Source organism: Nerophis ophidion, linkage group LG15 (assembly GCF_033978795.1).
Source record: "Nerophis ophidion isolate RoL-2023_Sa linkage group LG15, RoL_Noph_v1.0, whole genome shotgun sequence".
Classification (NCBI taxonomy): Eukaryota; Metazoa; Chordata; class Actinopteri; order Syngnathiformes; family Syngnathidae; genus Nerophis; species Nerophis ophidion.
In genome coordinates this window covers 50,787,018-50,806,563 of record NC_084625.1, presented here as the reverse complement: position 1 = coordinate 50,806,563, position 19,546 = coordinate 50,787,018, and the positions used below count along the sequence as shown (strand labels likewise).

Here is a 19,546-nt window from a genome sequence, read left to right as displayed (position 1 = left end):
TGACACAACGGTGTGGCTGTAACTGATCTTACCTAATGGATCTTCACGGAAAATAAAACATTTTTAAAATGCTTCCTGAATAACATTATGACAATAAAATGACATTTATGTCCAAATATTTTTTTAATTAATCGAATTGAAGCAGCATGTGATTAATCATGATTAATCTGAATAATACAATTAATCACTTAACAGCACCAGTTATTATTATGTCATGAAGTAAGAATGTACGACTATATTACAAAATACATCATTACCCTTTTTGTTTTCTAATTAATTGACCCTCATGTAATAATAATAATTATCCTAATAATCATAATAATATAGTTATCATATTACAAAATACATTGTTACCCTGTTCATTTTCTAATTGACCCTCATGTAATAATAATAATAATGATAATAATAATAATGACGATAATAATAATAATCATACTACGAAATACATCGTTACCCTTTTCGTTTTCTAATTGACCCTCATGTAATAATTATAATAATAATAATAATCATATTACAAAATACATCATTACCCTTTTTATTTTCTAATTAATTGACCCTCATGTAATAATAATAATTATCCTAATAATCATAATAATATAGTTATCATATTAAAAAATACATTTTTACCCTTTTCATTTTTTAATTGACCCTCATGTAATAATAATAATGATAATAATAATAATAATGATGATAATAACAATCATATTACAAAATACATTGTTACCCTTTTCGTTTTCTAATGAATTGACCCTCATGTAATAATAATATTCATAATAATAATCATATTACAAAATACATTGTTACCCTTTTCATTTTTATTGACCCTCATGTAATAATAATAATAATAATAATAATCATCATATTACAAAATACATTGTTACCCTTTTTTTTTTCTAACTAATTGACCCTCATGTAATAATAATAATAATCATATTACAAAATACATTGTTACCCCTTTTCATTTTTATTGACCCTCATGTAATAATAATAATAATAATAATAATAATAATAATAATCATATTACAAAATACATTGTTACCCTTTTCATGTTCTAATTAATTGACCCTCATGTAATAATAATATTCATAATAATAATCATATTACAAAATACATTATTACCTTTTTCATTTTGTATTGACCCTCATGTAATAATAATAATAATCATATTACAAAATACATTGTTACCCTTTTTGTTCTCTAACTAATTGACCCTCATGTAATAATAATAATAATAATGAAATAATAATCATATTACAAAATACATTGTTGCCCTTTTCGTTTTCTAATTAATTGACCCTCATGTAATAATAATATTCATAATAATAATCATATTACAAAATACATTTTTACCCTTTTCATTTTTATTGACCCTCATGTAATAATAATTATAATAATAATCCTCATCATCATAATAATAATCATATTACAAAATACATCGTTACCCTTTTTGTTTTCTAACTAATTGACCCTCATGTAATAATAATAATAATAATAATAATAATAATAATCATCATCATCATCATATTACAAAATACATTGTTACCCTTTTCATTTTCTAATTGACCCTCATGTAATAAAATAATAATCATAATAATAATAATCATTTTACAAAATACATTGTTACCCTTTTTGTTTTCTAATTGACCCTCATGTAATAATAATAATAATAATAATAATAATAATCATCATCATCATCATATTACAAAATACATTGTTACCCTTTTCATTTTCTAATTGACCCTCATGTAATAAAATAATAATCATAATAATAATAATCATTTTACAAAATACATTGTTACCCTTTTTGTTTTCTAATTGACCCTCATGTAATAATAATAATAATCATAATCATATTACAAACTACATCATTACCCTTTTCATGTTACAATAATCAATTGTAAAATCTACATATTTGTTTATAAAACTGCATTGTGGAAAATAAGTGTAACTGCAAGTAATTAGAAGTTATTTTTTAATTCAAAATGTAAGACACAAACAAGCAAAAGGGGATTATTGTTGAGCGTCCCAATTGTTACTGCTGGGATGTTTTCACGTCACATGACAATGTTATGTGGTTATAAAAACAAAACAAGTATTAGTACCTTCAATTCCCTCAACTGTGGGAATCATGGGAGGAAAAGGGAGAAAGGAAAGTGAGTAAAAGTTAAGAGAAAATGTTGAATTGAAAATCATGTTTAAAAAAGGGACGGAGGAGGAAGAAGCAAGAGAGAAGACACCTACCAGGTTCTACAGGCACCTCATCTTCAAAAAGCAGAAGATAATAAAGTATCGACAAGTACTCACAGTCGTAGCAGCAAACAGCATACATAACAGTGGCAGATAGAATGCAGTACTTGGCTGCAACCAGCAGAGGCGCTCTGCACACTGCTTCACTCTATTGCCTTTTTTAAAAGTTTTATTTCCATATTTGTGGCCTAAATGTAATATTTCCAACTAAGATATATCAATACTACACTAGATACTTTGATACCTTTCAAAATAAAGGAGACAAAGATCATTATTGGCTTTATTTTAACCGAAAATCTTATGATACATTAAATATGTCTTTCTTATTGCAACTAAAGAATAATGTTGTCATAAAAGAAGATTTATAAGATACTTGGTCTGCTGACGTATGCTGTAACATATTGTGTCATTTATCTACATTATATTTTGTACACATTATGAGGGACAAACTGTAAAAATGGATTATTAATCTACTTGTTCATCTACTGTTAATATCTGCTTATTTTCTGTTTTAACAATAGCATTAATACTAACAAATATATGACATTTTTTGGTGTAGAATCTTATGTGTGAGTGTCCAACATTCACACAATAATAATAATAATAATGGTTAACATAATAATAATAATAATAATAAATGTATTATCTTTTGGGTGTCGAATCTTATTGCGTGAACGTTGGACATTCACACGATAATAATAATTGTTAAAAAAATATATATATATTTTTTTAGTGTAGAATCTTATATGTGTGAATGTCCAACATTTACACAATAATAATAACAACAATCATAAATATGATTTTTTTTGGGTGTCGAATCATATTGTGTGAATGTTGACATTCACACAATAATAATAATGATAATTAATAATAATAAATATATACATTTTGGGGTTGTATAATCTTTTTGTGTGAATGTTCAACATTCACACAATGATAATATTAATAAAAATAATAATAAACATATAATTGTTTTGGTGTTGGACCTTATTGTGTGAATGTTGTACATTCACACAATAACAATAATTTAAAAAATAATACTTTTTGGGGGTGTAGAATCTTATGCGTGTGACTGTAAATATTGGACATTCACACAATAATATTTAATAATAAAAATAATAATAATTAAAATATATGTAATTTTTGGGTGTATGAACATTCACACAATAAGTAATATTAATACAAATAATAATAATAAATATACGATTTTTTTGGGGTGTACAATCTTATTGTGTGAATGTTGAACATTCACACAATACGAAAAAATTCACACTTCAAAATGACCAAAAAGGAATATTCTGTGATGACTAAATGTGTTTGGCCTACATTTCATATTATTGTGTGAATGTCCAAACATTTACGCAATAAGATTCGACACCCAAAAAATTATATATTTTTATATATATATATTTTTTATGAATATTATTATACCTATTATTATTTTTGAGTGAATGTTGAACATTCACACAATAATAATAATAATAATAAGTATATGATTTATTGGTGTCGAATCTTAATTTAATAATAACAATAATTAAAAAAATATTGATAATAAATATTTTTGGGGTGTAGAATCTTATATGTGTAAATGTCCAATGACCAATAATAATAATAATAAAAATAATACATATAGAATTTTTTGGGGTGTAGAATTGTATTGTGTGAATGTTCAACATCCATCCATCCATCCATCCATTTTCTACCGCTATTCCCTTTTGGGGTCGCGGGGGGCGCTGGCGCCTATCTCAGTTACAATCGGGCGGAAGGCGGGGTATACCCTGGACAAGTCGCCACCTCATCGCAGGGCCAACAGAGATAGACAGGCAACATTCACACTCACATTCACTCAAAAATAATAATAGTGATAATAATATTCATTAAAAAATAATAATATATATATATATATATATATATCATTTTTTTGGTGTCGAATCTAATTGTGTAAATGTTTGGACATTCACACAATAATATGAAATGTAGACCAACCACATTTAGTCATCACAGAATATTCCTTTTTGTTCATTGTGAAGAGTGAATTTTTTTTCTATCAGCCTGAAAGCCAGCGTCCATTATAGTGGACATGTGTCAACATTCACTCGGGGGGACGTTTTATCTGTGAAACGTGCAAGAAATAGACCACAAACAAAGGTCCACTGCAGAGGACGAAGACAATATCCTATTTCCTAAATTTGCTGTCCTTCACTCACATGATCGTCGGCTGGAGGACCTCTGGATGGGATGCACTGCAGCAGGACTCCGCAAAGCAAACCTCCTGCAAGGAACAACAACAACGTGACCAAAAAATGGTAGAGATGGGATGCAAACACACATTCCAGCTGGTTTTAGACCCGGTGCACGAGTCAGGTCCTATTTGGAGTGGGATCCTGTCTCACCTCTCCTGGAACTGCTTGGAAGGGATGAGTCCAGCACGGGGGTTCACGTCCCCTTCAAGTCTGGCTTGCCACCAGGTTGCATCGTCTTGGCTCATGATCTGAAGGATGGAACCCTTCCGGAAAGACAGTCCGGCTTCTTTGCACGGGATGGCCTTGTCCTCTTTCGGCTCGTAGTCAAAGAGCGCCTTCACGAACATCTCAAAGGGAAGAGAAGAAAAAAAAAAAAGGACTTTTAGCTACTTTGCTGCACGTTCACTCCGCTGCTGCACACGCTTTTGTATCGACCCAGATTAGGGTTGTCCCAATACCAATATTCTGGTACCGGTACCAAAATGTATTTTGATACCTTTCTATATAACCTATCTAAGTCTAAGACTAGATCTGACCAATCTAAGTCTAAAACTGGATTTGACCAATCAAAGCTCAAGACTAGATTTGACCAATATAAGTCTAAAACTAGATCCTACTAATCTAAGTCTAAGACTAGATGTGACCAGTCTAAGTCCAAGAATATATGTGACCAATCAAAGTCCAAGACTAGATGTGACCAATCTAAGTCTAAGACTAGATGTGACTAATCTAAATCCAAGACTAGATGTGACCAGTCTAGGACTAGATGTGACCAATCTAAGTGTAAGACTAGATGTGACCAATCTAAGTCTAAAACTAGATCTGACTGATCTAAGTCTAAGACTAAATTTGACCAGTCTAAGTCTAAGACTAGATGTGATTAATCTAAGTCTAAGACAAGATGTGACCAATATAAGTGTAAATCTTGATCTGACCAATCTAAGTCTAGGACTAGATCTGACCAATCTGAGTCTAAAACTAGATCTGACCAGTCTAAGACTAGATGTGACCAATATAAGTCTAAGTCTTGATCTGACCAATATAAATCTAGGACTACATCTGACCAATCTAAGTCTAAAACTAGATCTGACCAATCTAAGTCTAAGACTAGATGTGACCAATCAAAGTCTAAGACTAGATGTGACCAATCTAAGTCCAAGACTAGATGTGACTAATCTAAATCCAAGACTAGATCTGACCAGTCTAGGACTAGATGTGACCAACCTAAGTCTAAGACTAGATGTGACCAATCTAAGTCTAAGACTAGATGTGACTAATCTAAGTCTAAGACTAGATGTGACCAATCTAAGTGTAAGACTAGATGTGACTAATCTAAGTCTAAGACTAGATGTGACTAATCTAAGTCTAAGACTTGATCTGACCAATCTAAGTCTAAGACTAGATGTGAGCAATCTAAGTCTAAGACTAGATGTGACTAGTCTAAGACTAGATGTGACCAATCTAAGTCTAAGACTAGATGTGACTAATCTAAATCCAAGACTAGATCTGACCAGTCTAGGACTAGATGTGACCAATCTAAGTCTAAGACTAGATGTGACCAATCTAAGTCTAAGACTAGATGTGACTAATCTAAGTCTAAGACTAAAACTGACCAATATAAGTCTAAGATTTGATCTGACCAATCTAAGTCTAAGACTAGATGTGACCAATCTAAGTCTAAGACTAGATGTGACTAGTGTAAGACTAGATGTGACCAATCTAAGTTTAATACTAGATGTGACCAATCTAAGTCTAAGACTAGATGTGACCAATCTAAGTCTATGACCAGAACTGACCAATCTAAGTCGAAGACCAGATATGACCAATCTAAGTATAAGACTAGATGTGACCAATCTAAGTCTAAGACTAGATCTGACCAATCTAAGCCTAAGACTAGATCTGACCAATCTAAGTCTAAGACCAGTTTAGACCAATCAAAGTCTAAGACTAGATCTGACCAATCTAAGCCTAAGACTAGATGTGACCAATCTAAGTCTAAGACTAGATGTGACCAATTGAAATCCAAGACTAGATCTGACCAATCTAAGCCTAAGACTAGATCTGACCAGTCTAAGACTAGATCTGACCAATCTAAGACTAGATGTGACCAATCGAAGTCTAAGACTAGATGTGACCAATCTAAGTCTATGACCAGAACTGACCAACCTAAGTCTAAGACTAGATGTGACCAATCTAAGTCTAAGACCAGATATGACCAATCTAAGTATAAGACTATATGTGACCAATCTAAGTCTAAGACTAGATCTGACCAATCTAAGCCTAAGACTAGATGTGACCAATCTAAGTCTAAGACTAGATGTGACCAATTGAAATCTAAGACTAGATCTGACCAATCTAAGCCTAAGACTAGATCTGACCAGTCTAAGACTAGATCTGACCAATCTAAGTCTAAGACTAGATGTGACCAATCAAAGTCTAAGACTAGATGTGACCAATCGAAGTACAAGACAAAATCTGACCAATCTAAGTCTAAGACTAGATGTGACTAATCTAAGTCTAAGACCAGATCTGACCAATATAAGTCTAAGACTTGATCTGACCAATCTAAGTCTATGACTTGATGAGACCAATCTAAGTCTGAGACTAGATGTGACCAATCTAAGTCTAGGACTAGATGTGACTAGTCTAAGACTAGACGTGACCAATCTAAGTCTATGACCAGAACTGACCAACCTAAGTCTAAGACTAGATGTGACCAATCTAAGTCTAAGACCAGATATGACCAATCTAAGTCTAAGACTAGATCTGACCAATCTAAGTCTAAGACTAGATGTGACCAATCTAAGCCTAAGACTAGATGTGACCAATCTAAGTCTAAGACCAGTTTAGACCAATCAAAGTCTAAGACTAGATCTGACCAATCTAAGCCTAAGACTAGATGTGACCAATATAAGTCTAAGACTTGATCTGACCAATCTAAGTCTAAGACTAGATGTGAGCAATCTAAGTCTAAGACTATATGTGACTAGTCTAAGACTAGATGTGACCAATCTAAGTCTAAGACTAGATGTGACTAATCTAAATCCAAGACTAGATCTGACCAGTCTAGGACTAGATGTGACCAATCTAAGTCTAAGACTAGATGTGACCAATCTAAGTCTAAGACTAGATGTGACTAATCTAAGTCCAAGACTAAAACTGACCAATATAAGTCTAAGATTTGATCTGACCAATCTAAGTCTATGACTTGATGTGACCAATCCAAGTCTAAGACTAGATGTGACCAATCTAAGTCTAAGACTAGATGTGACCAATCTAAGTCTAAGACTAGATGTGACTAGTGTAAGACTAGATGTGACCAATCTAAGTCTAAGACTGGATATGACCAATCTAAATCCAAGACTAGATGTGACCAAACTAAGTCTAAGACTAGATATGACCAATCTAAGTCTACGACTAGATGTGACCAATCTAAGTCTAAGACCAGATATGACCAATCTAAGTATAAGACTAGATGTGACCAATCTAAGTCTAAGACTAGATCTGACCAATCTAAGCCTAAGACTAGATGTGACCAATCTAAGTCTAAGACCAGTTTGGACCAATCAAAGTCTAAGACTAGATCTGACCAATCTAAGCCTAAGACTAGATGTGACCAATCTAAGTCTAAGACTAGATGTGACCAATTGAAATCTAAGACTAGATCTGACCAATCTAAGCCTAAGACTAGATCTGACCAGTCTAAGACTAGATCTGACCAATCTAAGTCTAAGACTAGATGTGACCAATCGAAGTCTAAGACTAGATGTGACCAATCTAAGTCTATGACCAGAACTGACCAACCTAAGTCTAAGATTAGATGTGACCAATCTAAGTCTAAGACTAGATCTGACCAATCTAAGTCTAAGACTAGATCTGACCAATCTAAGCCTAAGACTAGATGTGACCAATCTAAGTCTAAGACCAGTTTAGACCAATCAAAGTCTAAGACTAGATCTGACCAATCTAAGCCTAAGACTAGATGTGACCAATCTAAGTCTAAGAATAGATGTGACCAATTGAAATCTAAGACTAGATCTGACCAATCTAAGCCTAAGACTAGATCTGACCAGTCTAAGACTAGATCTGACCAATCTAAGTCTAAGACTAGATGTGACCAATCAAAGTCTAAGACTAGATGTGACCAATCGAAGTCCAAGACAAAATCTGACCAATCTAAGTCCAAGACTAGATGTGACTAATCTAAGTCTAAGACCAGATCTGACCAATATAAGTCTAAGACTTGATCTGACCAATCTAAGTCTATGACTTGATGAGACCAATCTAAGTCTAAGACTAGATGTGACCAATCTAAGTCTAGGACTAGATGTGACTAGTCTAAGACTAGATGTGACCAATCTAAGTCTATGACCAGAACTGACCAACCTAAGTCTAAGACTAGATGTGACCAATCTAAGTCCAAGACCAGATATGACCAATCTAAGTCTAAGACTAGATCTGACCAATCTAAGTATAAGACTAGATGTGACCAATCTAAGCCTAAGACTAGATGTGACCAATCTAAGCCTAAGACTAGATGTGACCAAACTAAGTCTAAGACTAGATGTGACCAATCGAAGTCTAAGACTAGATCTGACCAATCTAAGCCTAAGACTAGATCTGACCAGTCTAAGACTAGATCTGACCAATCTAAGTCTAAGACTAGATGTGACCAATCTAAGTCTATGACCAGAACTGACCAACCTAAGTCTAAGACTAGATGTGACCAATCTAAGTCTAAGACCAGATATGACCAATCTAAGTATAAGACTATATGTGACCAATCTAAGTCTAAGACTAGATCTGACCAATCTAAGTCTAAGACTAGATCTGACCAATCTAAGCCTAAGACTAGATGTGACCAATCTAAGTCTAAGACCAGTTTAGACCAATCAAAGTCTAAGACTAGATCTGACCAATCTAAGCCTAAGACTAGATGTGACCAATCTAAGTCTAAGACTAGATGTGACCAATTGAAATCTAAGACTAGATCTGACCAATCTAAGCCTAAGACTAGATCTGACCAATCTAAGTCTAAGACTAGATGTGACCAATCAAAGTCTAAGACTAGATGTGACCAATCGAAGTCCAAGACAAAATCTGACCAATCTAAGTCTAAGACTAGATGTGACTAATCTAAGTCTAAGACCAGATCTGACCAATATAAGTCTAAGACTTGATCTGACCAATCTAAGTCTATGACTTGATGAGACCAATCTAAGTCTAAGACTAGATGTGACCAATCTAAGTCTAGGACTAGATGTGACTAGTCTAAGACTAGATGTGACCAATCTAAGTCTATGACCAGAACTGACCAACCTAAGTCTAAGACTAGATGTGACCAATCTAAGTCTAAGACCAGATATGACCAATCTAAGTCTAAGACTAGATCTGACCAATCTAAGTATAAGACTAGATGTGACCAAACTAAGTCTAAGACTAGATGTGACCAATCTAAGCCTAAGACTAGATGTGACCAATCCAAGCCTAAGACTAGATGTGACCAAACTAAGTCTAAGACTAGATGTGACCAATCGAAGTCTAAGACTAGATCTGACCAGTCTAAGACTAGATCTGACCAATCTAAGTCTAAGACTAGATGTGACCAATCTAAGTCTAAGACTAGATGAGACCAATCGAAGCCTAAGACTAGATGAGACGAATCGAAGCCTAAGACTAGATCTGACCAATCTAAGTCTAAGACTAGATGTGACCAATCGAAGTCTAAGACTAAATCTGACCAGTTTAAGACTAGATCTGACCAATCTAAGTCTATGATCATGAACTGGTGAAGTCTACTCGGCTGAGCGGCCAAAGGTCTTCCAAGACCAACCAAAGAGTCCAGTTGTGATCAATTGAACGCCCTGAGATAACAACAACGTCTTGCGAGACAATTCGAGGACGTCAGTAGACCTCCATTGGCCAGTGGGCCATAGTTTGAACACCCTTGTCCTAAATAAATATTTAACAACACTTAAGCTAGGAAGTCAGGTTGCCAGTGTGTTACTAAATGTGTGTTATCAACATTACCCAGAAGCCCTTGCGCCTACAGGAAGTGGGTCAAGAGATTCAACTGAGTCGGTTGGCGACTACGCTATACCTTTGGTTCCTTGCTCGGAAGTTCGTCTTGGACCGCAGGGACGACCTTGAAGGTGATGGCGCCTTGTGACTGACCCTGAATATTCGGGGACAAACGATACTAAATATTTATTTCGGTCATATAATCAACCATCAACCATTTTGTGTGATCAGTTCAACAGTACAGACTGTACATATTTAACAATCCTACACACTTATACACACAATGGAGCCTATCTCAGCTGCATTGGGGCGGAAGGCGGGGTACACCCTGGACAAGTTGCCACCTCATCGCAAAGGCCAACACAGATATACAGACTACGGCCAATTTAGTGTTGACGAATAAACCAGGACACATTCTCTATGCTCCATTATGGTCATGTAGCACCACACTATAGAACCTTCCAAAGGCAGGCGTGTAGATGGAGGGCAGATATCGATAAGACGAGAAATGCTCTCTTAGACAAATCTTACCAGAATACGAATGATTTCTTCTGGTTTCTTGTCATCCACAGGAATGCCGTTGACCTCCTTCAGTTCATCGCCGACGTGAATAAGACCTATCGGGAAACACGGGATGAGAATTACCCGTTTGGCAGGGTGGGTTCGTCAATCAATCGAGGTAGGTAGGTCTTGACGGAGATAGATATCTACATATATCCATATTTAAGAGTTATTTCTTTCTATATTCATATTTGAAATAGCTAGTGTTTTCCCTTTGTACTCTTTCTATTTTATAATCTCATGTCCATAGTACACTGCAAGTTAACCTTGGCTTTAGGAATGTAAGGAGTAGCAATACTCCCTTCTTATGTGTATTCTTTCCGGAGGGTGGAGTCGAGAGACACATTGAAGGAGACAGCGCTTCTGTAAGGTTTTCAGATCAACAAGGCGACGCGATTTGAATATGTTGTTTTTAGGTTGGTCTCCCCAAAGCTTTGGAATAAATTGCAAAATACCTATTTTGTTCTGGGTGATCATTTAAACTCAGTTTATGTGTCTTCAAAAGAACTTGGGATGGACCAGTAACTTAAATTCCCTTGGAGGAACGTCCGGTCCAAACGCAACAGTTTTTATTGCCATTGCACAAGTACAACGGAACTTTGTTTTCAGCACAAACCCGTTCAAGATTAGACAAACAAACAGTGTACAGGGTTACAGAACAGGTAACGCTAATGGGTCGCCACAAGGCGCCCCGTAAAAGATGGGGAAAAGGGTAAACACTGGGGAAGGATGAGTAAAAAAAATACAATCTAGACAGAGCTCTTAAAGGGGCCCAGGCTGGAGTGGGAAAAAAAACCTCCATAAAAGCACATACCATATTTTTTCGGATTATAAATCGCTCCGGAGTATAAATCGCACCGGCCGAAAATGCATAATAAAGAAGGAAAATAAAGATATATAAGTCACACTATGTCGCATTTTTGGGGGAAATTTATTTGATAGAATCCATGGTAGAATAATTATTTCCAAGTTATGACAACAACTTTGTGTTGAAATGAGTTCCCAGCGAGAAGACCAAAATCTGTCTTTGAACCTACCAAGAGTAAGGCTCGTAAAACTCCACTGTATAGGGGGGAAGCAACATAAAGTTCCTGTTTCTTTCATGTACTGTAATAAACAGAAAGATATTGTCTGACCCAAGAACTGCAAAAGCGAAGAGGAAGCAGGCGACCTCTTGTTGAACTGTTTTCCGAACCTCTTTTTTGAACCGACCTTTTCTGTGAACTGTACACGACTTTTTTTGTGAACTGTATACGACCCTCGTCCTTTAGAAACAGCTGTGGCCATGTGGTCAGGGAAGGTCTAAATAAAAGAAGGAGGCATGCAATCGTTTGGCAGAGCGTAATGACACTGGACATTCACACAATAATATGAAATGTAGGCCAAACCCATTTAGTCATCACAGAATATTCCTTGTTGTTCATTTTGAAGTGTGAATTTTTTTCCTATCAGCCTGATAGGAAAGATGTCCCAGCGTCTCTCTTCAAATTGAGCCGAATTGATTTCTGTCTCTGTTTAATTCCTTGCTTCTTGTCTTGTTTAATAAATGTCATCAGTGTTTGAACCTGACAATCCAACAGCAAGAATAGACATTCGAAAGGCAATTTAAAATAGGAAAAAACTAGTGAACAACAGACTAAATAAGTGTACGTTTTATGACGCATAAATAACCAACTGGTATGTTAACGTAACATATTATGGTAAGAGTCCTTAAAATAACTCTAACATATAGAACATGCTATACCTTTACCAAACAATCTCTCACTCCTAATCGCTAAATCCCATGAAATCTTCCTCGGTGTGGCTTCTAAACAACTCTGCCAACTTTAAAAGGTAGACAATGCACTGCGCTTCCTCTTCTATATTTTACGGTAATGATGTAATAAATTCACACAGAAGTCCCTCCAGAGTATAAGTCCAAACTTTGAAAAAAACTGTGACTTATAATCCAAAAAATACAGTACACATATTACAACGTACATCTCGAGATATCTAGCAACAGAGGGGAGGGAGTGCGGGGGCCATGGTGGCGGGCTGCAGCTCTTCAGGCGCTGCCCATCCGTCCATCACCCCAATGGGATTTGCGTCGAGGGCGTCGGATTGGGAGTGGGGTGAAGGGAGCTTGTTGTGTCTTCGCTGCACTGTCCTTCAGGAGAGTTTCAATTTTTGGATTTTGAGAGCACGAAAGGGACAAGCGGTAGGAAATGGATGGATGGATGAATGCAGCAAGAGGCAGATAAAAGTTAAGACAAAGAAGCAAGCAGGAGAGGAAACGGGAGCGTCCGCCCTCGATGAGTGCCAGTGGGAAAGTCAAAGTTTACTTATATAGCCCTAAATCAAGAGCGTCTCAAAGGGCTGCACGAGCCACATAGTAACAAGGAAAATATTAGAACCCACCACTTCTGTCTGCCGCCCCTCCTCTCATGACCCGGGCCACCAGGATGGCTCCTGTGTCATCGTCTTGCTTGATCGTTGCCCCCTACAAAAAAATGAAATAAATGTTAGCCATTATTAGAGTCAACCTGTTGCTCCTTTCACTGTCTGTCTGTTCTAAGTTCCTGGATGGTGAAATGATTATTCATCCGTCCATCTTCTTCTTCCGCTTATCAGAGGTCATAGTCTCCCCCAAGTCCGGGGCGTAAACCCCGGACTTGGGGGTATTTGACGCAATGAATCATATCTTAACGTAAATTAGAGTGTTATGGCATCAGGGGGTCGGTCTTGAACTGGGTAAGAAGTTACTTGACCAAAGATGTTGAACTCGAGGCCGGGGGTCGGCAACACGAAATGTTGAAAGAGCCAAATTGGACCAAAAATACTAAAAAAATTAATCTGTCTGGAGCCGCAAAAAAATAAAAGCCTTATATAAGTGTTATAATGACGGCAACACATGGTGTAAGTGTCTATATTAGCTATAATAGCCTACTATCGAAATGACTTTAAAAGTCTTATATAAGTGTTATAGTGAAGACAACACATGATGTAAGTGTCTATATTAGCCTACTATCAAAATGACTTTAAAAGTCTTATATGTTTTATAATGAAGACAACACATGGCGTAAGTTTCTATATTAGCCTACTATCAAAATTACTTTAAAAGTCTTATACTAGCATTATAATGAAGACAACACATGATGTAAGTGTCTATATTAGCTACAATAGCCTACTATAAAAATGACTTAAACATTCTTATATAAGTTTTGTAATGAAGACAACACACAATCTAAGTGTTTATATCAGCTATAAAAGCCTACTATCAAAATGTCTTTAAAAGTCTTATATAAGTGTTATAATGAAGGCAACACATGATGTAAGTGTCTATGTTAGCTATAATAGCCTACTATCAAAATGACTTTAAAATTATTATATAAGTGTTATAATGAAGACAACACATGATGTAAGTGTCTATATTAGCCTACTATCAAAATGACTTTAAAAATCTTATATAAGTGTTATAATGAAGGCAACACATGGCGTAAGTTTCTATATTAGCCTACTATCAAAATTACTTTAAAAGTCTTATACTAGCGTTATAATGAAGACAACCCATGATGTAAGTGTCTATATTAGCCTACTATAAAAATGACTTAAACATTCTTATATAAGTTTTGTAATGAAGACAACACACAATCCAAGTGTTTATATCAGCTATAATAGCCTACTATCAAAATGTCTTTAAAAGTCTTATATAAGTGTTATAATGAAGGCAACACATGATGTAAGTGTCTATATTAGCCTACTATCAAAATGACTTTAAAAGTCTTATATAAGTGTTATAATGAAGACAACACATGATGCAAGTGTCTATTCGCCTATTATCGAAATTACTTTAAAAGTGTTATAATGAAAGAAGGCAACACATGATGTAATTGTCTATATTAGCCTACTATCAAAATGACTTAAGTCTTATACAAGTGTTATAATGAAGACAACACATGATGTAAGTGTCTATATTAGCTATATTACCTACTATCGAAATGACTTTAAAAGTCTTATACAAGTGTTATAATGAAGGCAACACATGATGTAAGTGTCTATATTAGCCTACTATCAAAATGACTTTAAAAGTCCTGTATAAGTGTTATAATGAAGACAACACATGATGTAAGTGTCTATATTAGCCTACTATCAAAATGACTTTAAAAGTCTTATATAAGTGTTATAATGAAGACAACACATGATGTAAGTGTCTATATTAGCCTACTATCAAAATGACTTTAAAAGTCCTGTATAAGTGTTATAATGAAGACAACACATGATGTAAGTGTCTATATTAGCCTACTATCAAAATGACTTTAAAAGTCTTATATAAGTGTTATAATGAAGACAACACATGATGTAAGTGTCTATATTAGCCTACTATCAAAATGACTTTAAAAGTCTTATATAAGTGTTATAATGAAGACAACACATGATGTAAGTGTCTATATTAGCCTACTATCAAAATGACTTTAAAAGTCTTATATAAGTGTTATAATGAAGACAACACATGATGTAAGTGTCTATATTAGCCTACTATCAAAATGACTTTAAAAGTCCTGTATAAGTGTTATAATGAAGACAACACATGATGTAAGTGTCTATATTAGCCTACTATCAAAATGACTTTAAAAGTCCTGTATAAGTGTTATAATGAAGACAACACATGATGTAAGTGTCTATATTAGCCTACTATCAAAATGACTTTAAAAGTCTTATATAAGTGTTATAATGAAGACAACACATGATGTAAGTGTCTATATTAGCCTACTATCAAAATGACTTTAAAAGTCTTATATAAGTGTTATAATGAAGACAACACATGATGTAAGTGTCTATATTAGCCTACTATCAAAATGACTTTAAAAGTCTTATATAAGTGTTATAATGAAGGCAACACATGATGTAAGTGTCTATATTAGCCTACTATCAAAATGCCTTTAAAAGTCTTATATAAGTGTTATAATGAAGACAACACATGATGTAAGTGTCTATATTAGCCTACTATCAAAATGACTTTAAAAGTCTTATATAAGTGTTATAGTGAAGACAACACATGATGTAAGTGTCTATATTAGCCTACTATCAAAATGACTTTAAAAGTCTTACACACGCGTTATAATGAAGGCAACACATGATGTAAGTGTTTATATTAGCCTTCTATCAAAATGACTATTAAAGTCTTATATAAGTGTTATAATGAAGGCAACACATGATATAAGTGTCTATATTAGCCTACTATCAAAATGACTTTAAAAGTCCTGTATAAGTGTTAAAATGAAGACAACACATGATGGAAATGTCTATATTAGCTATATTGACCTACTATCAAAATTACTTTAAAAGTCTTATATAAGTGTTATAATGAAGGCAACACATGATGTAAGTGTCTATATTAGCCTACTATCAAAATGACTTTAAAAGTCTTATATAAGTGTTGTAATGAAAACACATGATGTGTCTATATTAGCCTACTATCAAAATGACTTTAAAAGTCTTATATAAGTGTTATAGTGAAGACAACACAGGATGTAAGTGTCTATATTAGCCTACTATCAAAATGACTTTAAAAGTCTTGTATAAGTGTTATAGTGAAGACAACACATGATGTAAGTGTCTATATTAGCCTACTATCGAAATGACTTTAAAAGTCTTATATAAGTGTTATAATGAAGACAACACATGATGTAAGTGTCTATATTAGCCTACTATCAAAATGACTTTAAAAGTCTTATATAAGTGTTATAGTGAAGACAACACATGATGTAAGTGTCTATATTAGCCTACTATCGAAATGACTTTAAAAGTCTTATATAAGTGTTATAATGAAGACAACACATGATGTAAGTGTCTATATTACCCTACTATCAAAATGACTTTAAAAGTCTTATATAAGTGTTATAGTGAAGACAACACATGATGTAAGTGTCTATATTAGCCTACTATCAAAATGACTTTAAAAGTCTTATATAAGTCTTATAATGAAGACAACACATGAAGTGTCTATATTAGCCTACTATCAAAATGACTTTAAAAGTCTTATATAAGTGTTATAATGAAGACAACACATGATGTAAGTGTCTATATTAGCTGTAGAAGCCTACTATCAAAATGACTTTAAAAGTCTTATATAAGTGTTATAATGAAGACAACACATGATGTAAGTGTCTATTCGCCTATTATCGAAATTACTTTAAAAGTGTTATAATGAAAGAAGGCAACACATGATGTAAGTGTCTATATTAGTCTACTATCAAAATGACTTAAGTCTTATATAAGTGTTATAATGAAGACAACACATGATGTAAGTGTCTATATTAGCCTACTATCAAAATGACTTTAAAAGTCTTATATAAGTGTTATAGTGAAGGCAACACATGAAGTGTCTATATTAGCCTACTATCAAAATGACTTTAAAAGTCTTATATAAGTGTTATAGTGAAGACAACACATGATGTAAGTGTCTATATTAGCCTACTATCAAAATGACTTTAAAAGTCTTATATAAGTGTTATAGTGAAGGCAACACATGATGTAAGTGTCTATATTAGCCTACTATCAAAATGACTATGTCTCGCAGGCTGACACGAATCTTCCTTGACAGAAATGTTGAAATGTTATATTTGTTCCACACATTTTTACAACGTTGGGTAAACATTAGTAAAACTTGTGAGAGGGTGAAATAACTCCTGGAATATTTATTCCACGTATCCTGTTTAAATGTCCACTGCAGAGGACGTCCATCTTTTACACAGGGAATAGAATAGTGATGGAAACTAAAAAAAAGAGGATGACACGACTCACCAGAGGCTCCTTGTTCTTGACCAGTCTTATGATCTTCACAGATTCCTCATACTGCTCTGGGTACAAGATCAGCGGAGGTAGTTCAGGGTCGTAGCACTTCTGGGCGACTGTGTCGTGCACCGAGAGAAGACTCTAGCGAAGAAGGCGATAATAAAAACGCTGAAAGGGATTCATGGCTTAAAAGCGGTTTTATCATGTCCACTTGCATATCAAACCACAGGACAAAGTCCGAGGGCCAAATAGCACACGCTAAACAGCGGGTGCAAAACAATTCAAAAAGTGTGTAGTGTTATTAGAAGTGTTGTGTGTGATCTACTAAGACTGTGTGTACAATCAGAAGGCATCACCACCGAGACACTCATTTACTGCACACTAGAGGGGGGGGTTGCCCACATCTGAGGTCCTCTCCAAGGTTTCTCATAGTCAGCATTGTCACTGGCGTCCCACTGAATGTGAATTCTCCCTGCCCACTGGGTGTGAGTTTTCCTTGCCCTTTTGTGGGTTCTTCCGAGGATGTTGTAGTCGTAATGATTTGTGCAGTCCTTTGAGACATTTGTGATTTGGGGCTATATAAATAAACATTGATTGATTGATTGATTCATGTTGTCATCCTCCCACCTGGGTTAAAAGCAATATGGGGGCATCACCACCGAGACACTCATGTTGTCATCCTCCCACCTGGGTTAAAAGCAATATGGGGGCATCACCACCGAGACACTCATTTACTGCACATTCATGTTGTCATCCGCCCACCTGGGTTAAAAGCAATATGTGGGCATCACCACCGAGACACTCATTTACTGCACATTCATGTTGTCATCCTCCCACCTGGGTTAAAAGCAATATGGGGGCATCACCACCGAGACACTCATTTACTGCACATTCATGTTGTCATCCTCCCACCTGGGTTAAAAGCAATATGTGGGCATCACCACCGAGACACTCATGTTGTCATCCTCCCACCTGGGTTAAAAGCAATATGGGGGCATCACCACCGAGACACTCATTTACTGCACATTCATGTTGTCATCCTCCCACCTGGGTTAAAAGCAATATGGGGGCATCACCACCGAGACACTCATTTACTGCACATTCATGTTGTCATCCGCCCACCTGGGTTAAAAGCAATATGTGGGCATCACCACCGAGACACTCATTTACTGCACATTCATGTTGTCATCCTCCCACCTGGGTTAAAAGCAATATGGGGGCATCACCACCGAGACACTCATTTACTGCACATTCATGTTGTCATCCTTCCACCTGGGTTAAAAGCAATATGTGGGCATCACCACCGAGACACTCATGTTGTCATCCTCCCACCTGGGTTAAAAGCAATATGGGGGCATCACCACCGAGACACTCATTTACTGCACATTCATGTTGTCATCCTCCCACCTGGGTTAAAAGCAATATGGGGGCATCACCACCGAGACACTCATTTATTGCACATTCATGTTGTCATCCTCCCACCTGGATTAAAAGTAATATGGGGGCATCACCACCGAGACACTCATGTTGTCATCCTCCCACCTGGGTTAAAAGCAATATGGGGCATCACCACCGAGACACTCATTTACTGCACATTCATGTTGTCATCTTCCCACCTGGGTTAAAAGCAATATGGGGGCATCACCACCGAGACACTCATGTTGTCATCCTCCCACCTGGGTTAAAAGCAATATGGGGGC

At 35.4% G+C, this 19,546-nt stretch overlaps 1 protein-coding gene across 4 annotated transcripts in view; it reads right to left on the bottom strand.

Annotated features, from left to right (window-relative positions):
* mpp7a (MAGUK p55 scaffold protein 7a) overlaps nt 1-19,546 on the bottom strand; it is a 115,254-nt gene that overhangs the window by 23,814 nt on the left and 71,894 nt on the right. For all 4 annotated transcript variants that reach the window (XM_061922349.1, XM_061922348.1, XM_061922351.1 and 1 more), the window contains 6 exons: nt 17,856-17,987; nt 13,470-13,551; nt 11,043-11,128; nt 10,591-10,665; nt 4,641-4,837; nt 4,455-4,519 (listed from right to left, as the gene is read on the bottom strand). In XM_061922349.1, coding sequence (XP_061778333.1) covers nt 4,455-4,519; nt 4,641-4,837; nt 10,591-10,665; nt 11,043-11,128; nt 13,470-13,551; nt 17,856-17,987 — 637 coding nt within the window. The remainder of the gene's footprint in view (nt 1-4,454; nt 4,520-4,640; nt 4,838-10,590; nt 10,666-11,042; nt 11,129-13,469; nt 13,552-17,855; nt 17,988-19,546) is intronic.